Raw genomic sequence first — 14,649 nt, 5'->3', positions numbered from 1 at the left:
TCCAAAAATATCTAACAAGAAACAGTGGACAATAGTACTTATACATGAATAAACAGTAATATGAAGTCCAAAAATATCTAACAAGAAACAATGGACAATAGTACTTATACATGAATAAACAGTAATATGAAGTCCAAAAATATCTAACAAGAAACAATGGACAATAGTACTTATACATGAATAAAGAGCAATCTCTAGCTCAACAATATCTATCAAGAACGAATCGACAATAAAAGCATACAAATATCATGTGCAAGCATTAACTGACCAACTAAATATACAAATCTTGTTTCATTGATCTTTACAGTCAGTTCTGATTACACATCGGATAAACTATTTGTCATCACTCTAATTTGAACACTCGGAGTAGGAATGGCTATATATACAGTACCAAACACAACATTGTCGTTTATCCAAAACATCACTTTTCTCGTCTGACACGAAGTATATGGTTTGGGTGAGTTTATAACGGTATAGTGCTTTTTGATAAGCTTTCCATTATTAGTACAGATATATCTCCAGATATTCTCCGAAACTTATTCATATTTTTGGTTATAATGTCCAGGTCAGTCAATTTCTTTACAACAGGACAAATTATATAATATTCACTAACAAAAGAAATTAATTCGGGACTACTCTAAAATAATATTCTAAGATAATACCACTTTTTTAGTCTTCTCTTCTGTACTGATATCAAACATTGGATACTATTTCAAATCTTCAAAACAATATTTGATCCCCTTTGTGGTTTTTGAGCTTGACACCAACTAGAATAGTGGACACTATCAAAATGATAGTCCATGCACTCTTGGGTATTAATTAAATAAGGTGGCAACTTTCTGTCTTCTGCGTTGCAGGAAGGACGCTTTTGGATTGGTTGTTTTGGATTGCTTATTTTGGATTGGTTATTTTGGATTGCTTATTTCGGGTTGGTTATTTTGGATTGGTTATTTCTAATTAGTTATTTTGGTGTGGTTATTTCGGACTCAATTAATATGATTACTAACTGACTTTTCTGTGACTTTAGCACCGTCTCACTAATTGACATCGAGCATAATATATATATATATATATATATATATATATATATATATATATATATATATATATATATATATATATATATATATATATATATATATATATATATATATATATAAACTGTTCTCCTTGTGGAACGACTTCAGGATGGTCGTCACTTTTCCTAATCTGGATTGTACAAAAATTAAACACTGAACATTTATTGTTTGTGCCTCCAGCATATGAGATTAGAAGCTACAAATTTCATCTTCCATATCTACGGCAATGTATGTATGTCTTTGGCTCTCTCTCCTTAGAGATGTGTGTGTGTGTGTGTGTGTGTGGGGGGGGGTGTGTGTGTGTGTACCCAATAGTGTAAGGTCGTCGCCTTTATCAATCACTGCCGTGGGGGTTCGAGCCTTTGACCCGACCAATGTGGGTATATGAGAAAGTATGTCAGTAGCTTCTCGAGGGTCAGTGGTTCTTCCCGGGCTCAGTCATATTTAGCCTATCGTGTACTGAAAAATGGCGTTAGATCCAACCCTTAGCACGCAACTGCTCTCTCTCTCTCTCTCTCTCTCTCTCTCTAATTGCATGTGCCTTCACTTTATGGCGATAATTTAGTTGTTTATAGTACTAGTATGATTATAATTGTATGAAGTTATAGTGGGCTTCATTTGTTTCTGATTTCTCTTTATTTTATGTTAACGACGTGATTGGCTGTTTAGTTTCATTTATAGATATTGCTGTTTTGTAATCAGTGCAGATTTAAGGTACACGGTGATTATATGTACGACTGACAATCGGTGTAAAAAATAATTCATGTTTTACCGTGTTTAATATCTACTAGTACAACCTCTTTATGAACTTGGGTACGAAGAATACACCCAATTCGCACTCAAGCATGTCGTGAGAGGCACCTAATGGAGGCAGAGGCATCGGCGGATCAATGGTTAGACTGTCAGGTTTGAATCCTACCATCGGATCAGCCAGGATCGTCTAACGTTGTCTATACTTGGGCAATGCGCTTTAATTCAGTTGTCTCTGTGGTAAATAAACCATAGCGTGTTGCTGTACAGTAAAACATTAATAAAAAAACAGACCAATCTTCTAGTATTTATCGATTTATCTATCTATCTAGCTATTTATATATCTCAATTCGGTCGCATTCCAAAAAAACTCATTTTTGTCATTTATCGTCTGCCTGCTTGCAAGTTTCTTGTATGGTTGAAAATTGTTCAAGCAGCCGAGATTGCTCATATGTCAAGGATGCCTTTGAAGGATTTTCGCGCGGTTCCGATAGCTCATTCATGCTATCCTTTATTAGATCTATACACATCGCCATAATTGAGAGGCCGAGAAGAACATAGAAGGGAGATGAGACTAGTAAAAACTTTGGATGAGCTGGAACAATGTCTCCAAAACCGATTGTAGTAAATGAAATAAATAGAAAATAAAATGTGTCGAAAAAGGTCCATGCTTCCCATCGTGTGTAAATGAGCGTTCCTATAAATAGATACAGGATCAGGATCAGGACAGCAACCAAGGTAATAACGACGGTGTTTGGTTTATGTTTAGTGTCTCCCATACACTTATTTCCATGTATTCTACAACACCAGCACTTCTGTAATTTCCGACATAATAAACTTTTTAGATATCCTCCAACATCCCCCATTACCAGTAGGAATAATGGGATGCCAAAAGCTGCATACAGCATGGTGATGCCACGCCCGAGTTTTGTTACTGGAACTTTATTTCCATATCCTGAAAAATATTATGATACAAATTAACTATTGTAAGGCACGGAAAAAGTATTTTTTTAGTGAATATTTAAGGTGAATATGAAGAACATTATGTATCGTTATTAATTTTCCACGTTTGTCCCCGTTGAAATCTTTTATAAGGCCATGTCATTTGGTATTTCCGTTTGTATTTCATGTCAATTTTCCACGTTTGTCACCGTTGAAATCTTTTATAAGGCCATGTCATTTGGTATTTCCGTTTGTATTTCATGTCAAGTGGCGGAAGGGAATCAAACAGAAAGTTGTAAATTCAAGTAGGACGGAAAGACAAACGTTAAATGATCAGGCATATAACCCATGTCTTATGCCCACTAGTATTACTGGGATGGCAAATAGAATCAAAACCATTTATGTGCCCTATCATGCCCACTAGTATTACTGGGATGGCAAATAGAATCAAAACTATTTATGTGCCCTATCTCATCAGTGCATGTCCAAAAACAAAAATACATGCACAAACGTCCAGTCAGCTGTCACTCGAGATTTGACCTTCGTTTTATTCTTGCGCACGTTATTGGGCGTTATACATACTTTTAGTAAACAGATACATGAACCTTGTTTTGGTGAACTCTCGAGGAAAGTTAGGACGATTTTGAAATTTTAGAACTACCCCCACGCTAACATTTAACCTGATCAGGCCCTGCAGTTGTATGAATATACACTATTACTTTTGTCTGTCTGTCGATAAGTATGTATGGACAGACGTCCGTTAATCTTGGCTAGCTATTGCATTAAGATCAGTCTTCAGACACTGTTGTATGGAATTAGTGTTCATCAACACATTTCTTGTTTATTTTTTTTTATTTTTGGGGGGTGGGTTGACAGCACTGAGGTACAGTTTCTATCACGTCAAATAACATAAAGGAACATCATACATAGAAATAAGTTCCTTCGTACAGGGCAGAGAGGCAACCAAATTTAAATAAACGCATAATGCGCATGTACATTATCTGCACATTCTAATATAGTTGATATTATGTTTGAATAAATGATTTGAATTCAAGTAAAAAAATTTAACTGGAATTGTGGAAATTTTTCAGTTAAACTTCAGTGGAGAAAAGAAAGGGTCGTAAATTCAAAATGGATAAACATATATTGTTTTGAATTACTTTTGCTATTTTTCGTAAAACAAGATCTCCTCGGTTTTGATTTGTAGCTTACATATGCAAAACGTTGACATAAAATTGCAAAGAAGCAATTATGACGTTTGCAATATTTCCAGATTCTTGAATCTTACCAATTGTTGTGAACACTGTCGTGGCGAAAAACAAACTCTTCCAGAAATCCCATCCATCGTTATTACCAACAATATGGTTCTCTATAACTGCTGAGTCATACTTCTGGAGAACTGCGTCAACAGTTGACATATTGGACGCACTTCCATTTGAGGAAATGGTTAATAACAGTTCAGCCCGTATTTCAGTCATGTTGGCCTTACTCTTGTTCTCGTGTCGGCCGCCTTCGATGGTCATGAAGATGCCAGCTCCCATAACAGAATAAACGATGAGCAGGGCACATCTAATAATACCAAAACATCTGCTTTTCGGACATGCGTTGCACTTGAATTTTATTTGAACCACAGAAGAGGATGAACGGCCACCTTTCTCAACATCTTGAATGATAATAATGATAAAATGATCAATCGATGCTTCATTTGCATAGATTAGTCTAGCTTACCAGTAAATAGTAAAAACTGAAAGGAGAAAACAAACAAGAAAAAGAATGTACGGTAAATCATCCTCTCCCTCTTCCCCACTCATCATCATTTAAATTGTAGACGTTTTCGCCCATACGGGCATATATGCCTGGTTAATGTCCATAAGAGGAATATTTAATTGATCCCGGGGGAAGGAATTAGAGCTTCATCCCCCAGGCATTACTGTGCATAAAAGGCACTATTTAAATGAGCCATCATGTCTTGGGTCAATATGACTGGCTTCATAGACCCTAGCGACCTGAATGTAAGGCTATACTAGAGTGTGGATAGACCCAGCACACACTCGAGTTAAAGGTAGCAATTCAGTCTGCATTAGCTGCGCTAGGTGTCAACCAAGCAGTATGTGACGCCAGTAGCAATTGGTCGCCACTATGACGTCACATCGGGACATCTGGGTTTTTATTCCCATGTGTAGGGTTAATTAATTGTTCATGCAGGGAGGAAAAAGTGCCTATCCCTTAATGTATTTAATATGTGCTATGCACGCTTGTTAATTTAATGTCCGGCGGTGGCGACGAAGAAGGTTCGGTCAGGGAGGAGCCTGCTCACCAGGAAGGCACCTTGGTTTATCCAGGGGATACATTTTTTGACTCCCTTGCCAAAAGGTTAATGAATTGTCGTCTTGACGGATTTTTGGAGATATATTCTGTGCCGTGTTTTTTTTTTTAAGAGATAGTACCGCACCAGTGACTGCTTAGTGATAGTCTGTAGGGTTATTTAAACTTTATCTACTGAGTCTGATTTGGGTGGGGTGGTTCTTTGTTTGGGTTCACCCTTTCGTGTATGGTTATTTAAACTTTCCTAGGCTTAAGGGTACGCCGCTTTGTGCAGCTGGGCCTGATGGTCCTTGGGGTTTGGATCACCTGATATATTCCGAAGTTTAGGGTCCTAACTAGCTTCGCTAGGTATTTGGTTGCCGCATTGTGCAACGGGCCTTTTTGGGTCTGGACCACCTTATAGGTATGAATATTGGGCTTATAGTAAGTTTTCCTATCTTGATAGACTTTGCCGCCTTGTGCAACGGGGCCTGATGGTCTTGGGCTTTTTAGACCACCTTATATATTCTAGTTTTTGGGGTCTTATCTAGGTGTTCTAATTGTTTTATTGCCTCGAGGAGAGGCTGTGCCTTATTATAGTTGCGTTTGTTGTACTACATATAATCTGCGGCGACCTTGCGGTAGGAAAAGGTGTTAGTGTCCTTAATTTCATGTAGGATTGTGGTGAGCTAGAAAAATAATCAATTAATTTTTTTTAAAGAAAGAAAAAAATACAAGAAAAGAATATTTTTAAAAAAAATTTAGATTAAGGGTTATTGCAGTTTATTTGTTTCTATATGTGTGGGTTTTGGGTTGGGCTAAGTACTTGTTAATCTATATTTATGTATGATTTATTTTCCAAGTATTTTGGATGAAGCTATTAGTATGTTGTTATTTTATTTTCAGGCTAAGTCTATTTAATTAAGACAGATATCTTTGCCGAATACTCGGGTTGCTAAGACATGTCAAAGACATCTGATCTTATTTATTCTCTAATTTGAAGTTTATTAGCCTACTAGTTATGATAATGGTTCCTATTTTGTTTTATTTATGTGATGTTATTTTACTTTCAGGCTAAATCTCTTTTGATAAGACATATATCTTTGCAGAATACTTGAGTCGCTGAGACTTGTCAAAGACATCTGTTCTTATATATTCCCTAATTTTAAGGTGTTACCCTGTCTACTAGTTTTTGGTAGGTTTGGACTTATTTTGTTTTGATTAGTATCCTAGCCTGTGGATAGAGTTATTTATGTGATGTTATTTTCAGGCTAAATCTATTTTGATAAGACATATATCTTTGCCGAATACTCGGGTGGCTAAGACATGTCAACATGTCAAAGACATCTGGTCTTCTTGTTCCTTACATTTAGTTTGTTAGCCTGTCCCCTAGTTATAATTAATTGAATGGTATTTATTTATTGTTTAGCGGGTCATACACTTTTGTTTAAACCCCCCTTTATTCCCGATGTCGGCGAGGATGTTTATAATATTTTTATAAGTAATGTCCTTATTTAAGTTTTGTTCTTTGAGGAAATCTGGATAGGTCGGTGTGGACCCTATTTTATGTTGTTTAGTCCTAAACCTAGTTCTTTGGGTTTCATACTTATGGCGGGTGTTTAAAACATGTTCTAAATCTTCTTGGAGTGGACAGTGTGGGCATTTTCCATTTGAGTTTATGTTGATTGTCAAATATTTCCAAAAGCTGCTGGTTAATTAAGTTTTGCCTATTAGTATCCTACTGATAAATTTTTCATCCTGACTTCTAACGAGTTGTGGTGGGTTGGTAAGTCTTGCGACCTTATTTAGTATGGAGTATAGCTTGCGTCCCTTTTTGCTGCTATACCATTGTTGTTGCCACTTATTGTCGATTTTAATTCTGATGATGCTATACAATTCTTGGACGCTGTATTATACTGCAATGGGTCAGGTTCATGGAGATATTGTTTAGCTACTTGGTCTGCTTTATCGTTACCTGCTAGTTCGATATGGGAGGGCACCCACATGAACTCTATTATATGTTTGTTATTTAGCAGTTGTTTAATTAAGTGGTTGGTTTCTTTCAGGAAGTTGCTTCTTGTGATAGAGTGGATTGATTTAATCGAGTTGATAACGCTAAGGGAGTCGCTAATGATAACTGCTTGTCTAGTGTTAGTTGGATCCATTCATTTTAGAGCTTCAATAATGGCCCAGAATTCGGCTGTGTAAATGGAGCAGGTGTCGGGTAATCTAGCTCCGAATTCTGTGCTGGTTTCAGGGATTACTATTGCCGCATGAGTTTGGACGGTTTTGTAATTGTTGAGCCATCGGTGTATATCTTGGTGTAACCTATGTATTTTTCTTCTAGCTCGGCTAATATTTGTGTCCTTATATCATGTACCTGATCTTGTTTTGTTGCCATAAGTAAGGGCTATTGTGTTACAATCAGGGTTACCTGCCGTCCATGTTGTTGGGCCGGGGTAACTGCATTGATCAGCTTGTAGAGTGGGTAGGATAAGATCTTTAGTTAGTTCATGAATTTTATTTTGCACCGGGTGGTTGTGGTTTCAGTTTTTTTAATGAAAGGGATATTACTTTGTTGGACAACTTTCCTTGTGGGGTGGCTTGTTTTGTGGATCGAAACTCGTACGGCATATCTTAATATGCTTTTGTTTCTTCTTAGCTGCAGTGGTAGTTCTCCTGTTAGTTTTTGGGGCTCTTTAAGGGAGGTTGAGTTTAGTGCTCCAGTGCAAATGATTAGTGCCTTATGTTGTATGGAATCTAGTTTACTAAGTGATGTTTGGTTAGCTGATGCATAGACTTGGCATCCATAATCTATTTTTGCTCTTATAAGTGCCTTTTATATTGTTAAAAGCGTTTCTCGGTTTGTCCCCATGTAGTTCCCTTGAGGTTTCTTACTAGACTTAGATCAGCTTTACATTTTTGGGTGAGCTCTTTAATGTGGTGTTTCCATGTTAGGTTTTCATCAAGGAACATTCGTAGGAATTTGGCTATTTTGACAAATTTTATTATTTTCCCTTGTATGTGTAGTTTAGGGTATTCTATCGTATTTCTATTGTGTGGCGAGAACATAATGGCTTCTGTTTTAGTGTTGGTATTTTAGTCTGTCATGAATCATTGTTTCCATTATTCTGCATATAACACTGGACAACAAATTTTTACAAAAGTCATGTTACTGAAATAAAATTAGTCAATTCTTATCAATTTTTATGTGCTGAACACGAATATGACAGTCAAATTGCAAAATTGGCTCTAGTTTTTTTGTAATCTGCAAGAAATTAATGTTTACATAACGAAATGCATTCCAATAGTAAAAGGTCAACTGTAATAGCCTACCTATAAAAACTCAAGTCATTGACTACATCTTAGATTTCTTCGCCTGTCTCTTGTACAGCTGTTCGGGAGCATCTCTGAGGAGTGTCCAGCAGTAGTCAGCCAGCATTGTAGTGGACCATTTTCCCTGGTATCTTTGTTCCATTGTTGCGATATCTTGATGAAAACGTTCGCCGTGTTCATCACTAACAATACCACAGTTGCTAGGAAAGAAATCCAAATGGGAATGAAGGAAGTGAATCTTTAGAGACATATTGCAGCCAAGTTTCTTATACTTCATCAACATGTCTTCTACTAGTTCCTTATAGTTTTCTGCCCTAACATTTCCGAGGAAGTTTGTAGAAACTAGGCGAAAAGCATTCCATGCTTGTTTCGCGTCACCTTCCAGCAAGTCGTTGAACCGGTCATCTTTGAAAAGCTCTCGAATCTGAGGACCCACAAAAACTCCCTCTTTAATCTTTGCTTCGCTGAGTCGAGGGAATTTTTCATGCAGGTATCGGAATGCTGGCAAAGTCCGGTCAATGGCTTTCACGAAGTTCTTCATCAAACCTAGTTTGATGTGAAGGGGTGGTAGCAAGATTTTCTGAGCCTCAACCAGAGCTGGGTGTTGGATATTCTTCTCTCCAATGGCTACATTCTGCCTGTGAGTCCATTCCTTCCTCATGTAGTGCATTTCCCTTGCTCGGCTATCCCACTCGCATAAGAAACACATGTATTTTGTATATCCTTGCTGCAGTCCCATTAAAAGGGCAACTACCTTCAAATCACCACAGAGGTGCCAGCTGTACTTGTTATACTCAATGGAATTCAGTAGCTGCCTTAAGTTATCGTATGTCTCTTTCATGTGGACAGCATACGCTACTGGAATAGATGGAAGAATGTTTCCATTGTGCAAAAGCACAGCCTTGAGACTCAGTTTCGAAGAGTCCACAAATAGTCTCCATTCTTGTGGGTCATGAGTGATTTTTAAAGCATTCATGAGGCCCTCAATATCGGAACAGAATATCAGATTACTTTCCTTTCTGAAGAAAGGCTCCAATTGCTGGTGGCGCTTTCGATATGCAGTAATTGTGACATCTTCTTCTAGAAGATTCCATTGTTGGAGTCTTGATCCTAGCAATTCTGCCTTGTTCTTTGATAAGTCCAAATCACGAATCAGGTCATTTAGTTCTTCCTGTGTTATTCTGTGTGGGGTTGATGATGCACCACAGTGAAAATCTGGATCACTGCATGCTGATGGACCAGGAGAAGAACAGGTCGACTCACCTTTGTCTTCGTCAGATGAATCAAGAGAATATTCTGCTGGAGGTTCTGGAATAGGAAGTCCCTCACCATGTGGAACTGGTCTCAATGCAGACGGAATGTTTGGGTAGACTATTCTCGACTTCTTTCGCTTCGTTATTCCGCCGGAAAGAGGAGGAACCAAGCAGAAGTAACAGTCATTTAGGTGGTTGCTTGGCTCTCTCCACACCATTGGGACTGCAAACGGCATTGATGACCTTTTGCAATTCAACCACTGTGAAAGCTGTGTTGTACATGTAGCACAGCATATATGCGGAGCCCAAGGCTTGTCTTGGTCACCAACCTTGCATCCGAAGTAAAGATGATATGCCTTCTTCACTTGAGAATTGATACTTTTCTTCTGGTTGGCAAATGTCACTTCCCCACAAATATAGCAAAAATTGTCCGCGGTATTAACACACTTTCGAGGCATTACTGTTCTTTATTGTACGTAAATGGATAAAATAATAAGTTTTATGTAACAGTAGCTTGAACTGTCTCGCACAACGTCTAAAATATTTTAAATGCTGAACCTATCTGATTGGGCTTTATATAGTACACTGCTTACGTCAGCTTCAGCAGCCGCCTGGCATTAGTATAATAGGCCTACACATGTATAGTACACTGCTGACGTCAACTTACTTCAGCAGCCGCATGGCATTAGTATTGCATTGCATCAGAAAATGATGCAATCAACTGTGGATGATGTGAGCATGATGGTATTATGCAATGTTACATCATTATTCCGGATGTTGCTGCAGTCCTACTAGAGAAATTTACACAGTGAAACATAGAAAATGAGGTATATGAATATCTTCAAAACGAGAGCCAATACAAATTTTTCACGGTTATATTCGTGTTCGGCACACCAAAATATTACAGATTAGGGCCTTTTCAAGTCAGTAATGATTTCACTGTTGACCAGTGTTATCAGTTAGAGATATGGGTCTATATGCATTGATGTCATTTGAGTGTTTTCCAGGTTTGGGTATTGGAATGACGATAGTTTTTTCCAACTTTTGGGAAGTTGGCCCTTCCGCCAGCTATTATTAAGCAGATCTAGTATGATTTCGGGTATGTTTTCTGGGATGTGTTTGTATATTTCATAGCCAAGTTGGTCTTCTCCGGGTGAGGTTGCCTTTTTCTTCGCAAGTGCAGCTATGCATTTTGCTATTTTGAAGTCCTCATTTAATTTAGATTGTTTGGATCCTAGGTCGAAGAAGAGGTTAGGATACTTTGTTCTACATTTTGGCGGTGTTCTTGGAATTATTGGGTATGGTTGGAGTTGCTGCTCATGTTTGCAAAGCGTGATGCCAAGCAGTTTGCCTATTCTTTGTTGGTTAGATTTCCAATCAGTTTGGGAGTTGGTTGCTTGCTTTTCCTCTTTATTGTTTTTATCTTATCCCATACCTATTTTGCGTTGGTTTTTAAGTTTATATTAGAGCAGAAGGCTTGCCACGATTTTTCTTTTGCATTCTGGAGTATTGTTTTCATTTATTTTTCCATATTTTTTGTAAATCCTAAAGTCGTTGGAGTTCTCTGTGTGTTTAAATCGATTAAGGGTCTTTTTATTAAAGTTTTTTGAGCTACTTTACATTCATCGTTCCACCATGGGACAGTGGGTTTAAGTTGTTGTAATCCTATTCTGGGTATACTTATTTTAGCTGCCTCAGTTAGGGCGTTCATTACATTTAGAGTGTATTGATCGATGCTATCATTATAAAGATCTGCTAGAGTTATTGTAGAGAGGGCGATTTTAAATTTATCCCAATCGACTTTGTCACACATCCACCTTGGTATGTTGTTAGTTGGGTGTGTTTGTATCATTATATTGAGGGTGAGTAGGATAGGGAAGTGATCGCTTCCAAGGGTGCTGCTTTGATCAACTTCCCAATCTGAGATTTGGGCCAATTTAGGAGTGACTATGGTGAGGTCGATTGCTGATAGAGCACATTTGATGGGGTCTAATCTTGAACTTGCTCCATTGTTAAGGATAACTAGATTGGATTCGGTTGTCCATTTTTCAAGTAGTTTTCCCCTTAGGTTTTGTGTTATTCCTCCCCATCTTACGTTATGGACGTTACAATCTCCTCATATGATAAGATTTTCCTCTTTGTCAGTGGTCATTTTTGTATAGTGATTGATTGCTGTTTTATTATCTCCCGCCTGGGTCATATACGTTTAGCAGTTTTATAGTATGCTGGCCAGTGTTAATAATGATGGTTTGAATTTCTATTTGTTCAGGTGCGTCTTGGTTTTTGATCTAGGGTAACTTATGAGGTGTTTGGAAGTGAGTCAGTAATATAAGTTGCTAGCCCCCTTTTAATTTACCGTTTGTTCTATTTTTAGTATATACAGTTGAGTATCCTGGAATTTTGGGGGTGGTCTTAGAGGTCCGAGTTCGATGGATTTCTTGTAAGCAGATAATGTCAGGTTTAGATTTGTTTGAGTTTATTTTTTGGATTAGCTCGGGAATATTCTTAATGATCCTGCGGCAGTTCCACTGCCACAGTATCAAGCATTTACGTTAAGTGGGATACATATTGATTATTGATATTTTATACTATTTTTATGATTTGGGTATGGTTTACTATGATCTCGAGTTTGGATTGGGAAAGAATTTGTTTATTATTTTTGTTAGCACTTGATGAGTCATGTCGATTGCGACATGATCATTCTTTGTATTTCGTACAATGCTATTAGAAAATTCACTAATGAACCGGAGGACAACATTTGTAGAGTACTTATTTGATTTGGTGGCTTGATAATTCCTTTCCTCTGGTGTGCTAGTAGATTTGGGTAATTGGTTTGTTTGATATCTGGGTGCCTGGTTATTATTATAATGCATACTAGAAGATATTGTAGGGTGTGTGTTTGGTTTGGGTAGTGCTGTTTAGCTTATGTTAGTTTTCCTGGTTTCTTTATTCTCATTTTCGCTAGTGTTTGTTTTTTGTTGGGGGGGATCTGTTTTGTTTGATTGGTGGTTATGTTCAGTTCTAAATTTGTGGGTTTTTTTTTTTTTGGGGTGGGGGCGGGGTTTTCGAATTTTAAATGATATTTAGTCTTGCTTCTTTATATGATGTGTGGTTCGAATCCATATGTTGTACTATAGCAAATTCACGAGCAGCTAGGGGGCATTCATATGATTTATGGTGGTGAGGTCAAATACAGTTAGCGCATTTAATTTCTTTCCTCCTGCACCGCCCCTTATACGTGCCCCGAGAGTGGTCGCATTTTGAATTGTTTTTGCAAGAGCTAGTTCCCACAAAAGCGTGGTTTGTTTTTGTAATTTTCCAGTTTGTATAGCTTTCCGTAGGGACCTAATCTTACCATTGGTTGGGGGGTGGGGGTGGTATTGAATTCGATTATATCAATTGGTGTTTCCCGTTTTCGGGAATTCTTGAGTTTGTATGCCCTGTTTATATAAAACCCGTAATATGTAAGGTCTTCTTCAAGGTGTTTGATTGTTCTGAGTTGTTGTTCTCTGGGCAGCTTAAGGACTTTTTTGTATATTGTTGCTGTACTGTTTTGGGTTGTGTTTTGACCTCTTCCCCAAACCATCCTGGGAGTATATATACTTCTTAATATATTGGGTACAGGTGCTGTTACTCTCGGCAAAGGATCGAATTTCTGAATTAGTTGATTATACTGGTATCAGTTTCTTCTCTCTCTCTCTCTCTCTCTCTCTCTCTCTCTCTCTCTCTCTCTCTCTGGCTAATCTCGGGGCTGAATTTAATCGATGAAGTTCTAGTCATTGATATGACCCATTTTCAAACGTTATCTTGGAACCGCGGTGTCTAAGTGGTTTTGCTTTTACACTCATGGCAACATCAGCGTGTATCAGTTTACGTCTTGTACCCTTACGCAGGGCACTTTATTTATCTCGGCACGATATAACTTTCAAAGCATTGATGTGCCGTAAAGCGTTAGATTTGTTACATGTTTTAATGCATTCGTTATGCTGTGAGAAAGAACTGTATGAATCAGACCATTTTCTGTGTGTGTGTGTGTTGGATTTTTAACGTAGCTGTAACAATTTTTCAGTCATCTAGCTACGATATCTGCATTGTGGCAGTTTATAGTGATGTCTAGCACTGGGACATCATGCCGCATAATTGACACCAAGCCGACCAGTCCTAATACTAACCACTTAACGCTGAGCGCCTAGCGAAGCAGCTGTTAGAATCATTTTTTATAAGTCTTTGGTATGACTCGGCCGGGGTTCAAAGCCGCGACCTACCACATCTTGAGCGAACGCTCTAACCACTTAGGTCACCGGTGTGGTGTAAGGATTCCTTTGATGATCAGGATAAAATAGAACTGTGCCATAATATCAAATAAAAGTTTTAGGTAAATATCTAACAATGTCGTTACCCACATCTTCATGCTTTTGAAAACCAGCGTCATTTCTCTTTTCTAAGTGTCTCTTTTCTGACATACTATTCGACTAGTGAAAATAATCCCAATAGCAATGAAACATCAGTGGAATAAGTTTGTAACATGTTAAGTTTGAACACTATATTCCCCCTCCTGTTTAAGCCCTAACCAACACAATTAATGTTCACTAACTACTGTTTACATTATTCCCGCCTCCTCTTAGGGCAATAATCAATAAAACTAACGTTGTCAAATTATTTTTGGTAATAAAATTAAATAAAAAATAATGATGTGGCTTTCAGTTTGATCAAAATATTTGTCCTAGATATTCAACTTAAAGGAATGTGATCAAACTATATATTTACTAAACATATGAACTTTCCATCACACATAAAACATAACATATTCAAGTTCAAGATAAACGGAAAGCAACAGTACGCAGTGTCACAAGAAAAACAAAATCTATTACAATGACCAGGTGCTGATCAAGGTCTTCTTTAAAAAGATTTTTTCTTGTACAAGTCCTTTGAGTAGATTAGAGAAGATATACAATTACTACTAATGATGTAATAACAGCATTTAC

General features: G+C 37.6%; 1 protein-coding gene across 1 annotated transcript in view; it reads right to left on the bottom strand.

Moving 5' to 3' along the window:
• Nucleotides 1–1,154: 1,154 nt before the first annotated feature.
• The window catches only part of LOC149795584 (uncharacterized), a 35,902-nt gene continuing 22,407 nt past the window's right edge, over nucleotides 1,155–14,649 (bottom strand). Inside the window, exons 4-5 of the mRNA XM_089963821.1 lie at nucleotides 4,060–4,434; nucleotides 1,155–2,784 (exon numbers count right to left, since the gene is read on the bottom strand). Coding sequence (XP_089819947.1) covers nucleotides 2,210–2,784; nucleotides 4,060–4,434 — 950 coding nt within the window. The 3' untranslated portion in view covers nucleotides 1,155–2,209. The remainder of the gene's footprint in view (nucleotides 2,785–4,059; nucleotides 4,435–14,649) is intronic.

Source organism: Sinohyriopsis cumingii, chromosome 7, assembly GCF_028554795.1.
Source record: "Sinohyriopsis cumingii isolate HCF-2022 chromosome 7, ASM2855479v2, whole genome shotgun sequence".
NCBI classification, from domain to species: domain Eukaryota; kingdom Metazoa; phylum Mollusca; class Bivalvia; order Unionida; family Unionidae; genus Sinohyriopsis; species Sinohyriopsis cumingii.
Note: the sequence above shows the minus strand (reverse complement) of the source record. Positions and strands in the feature narration are given on the sequence as shown.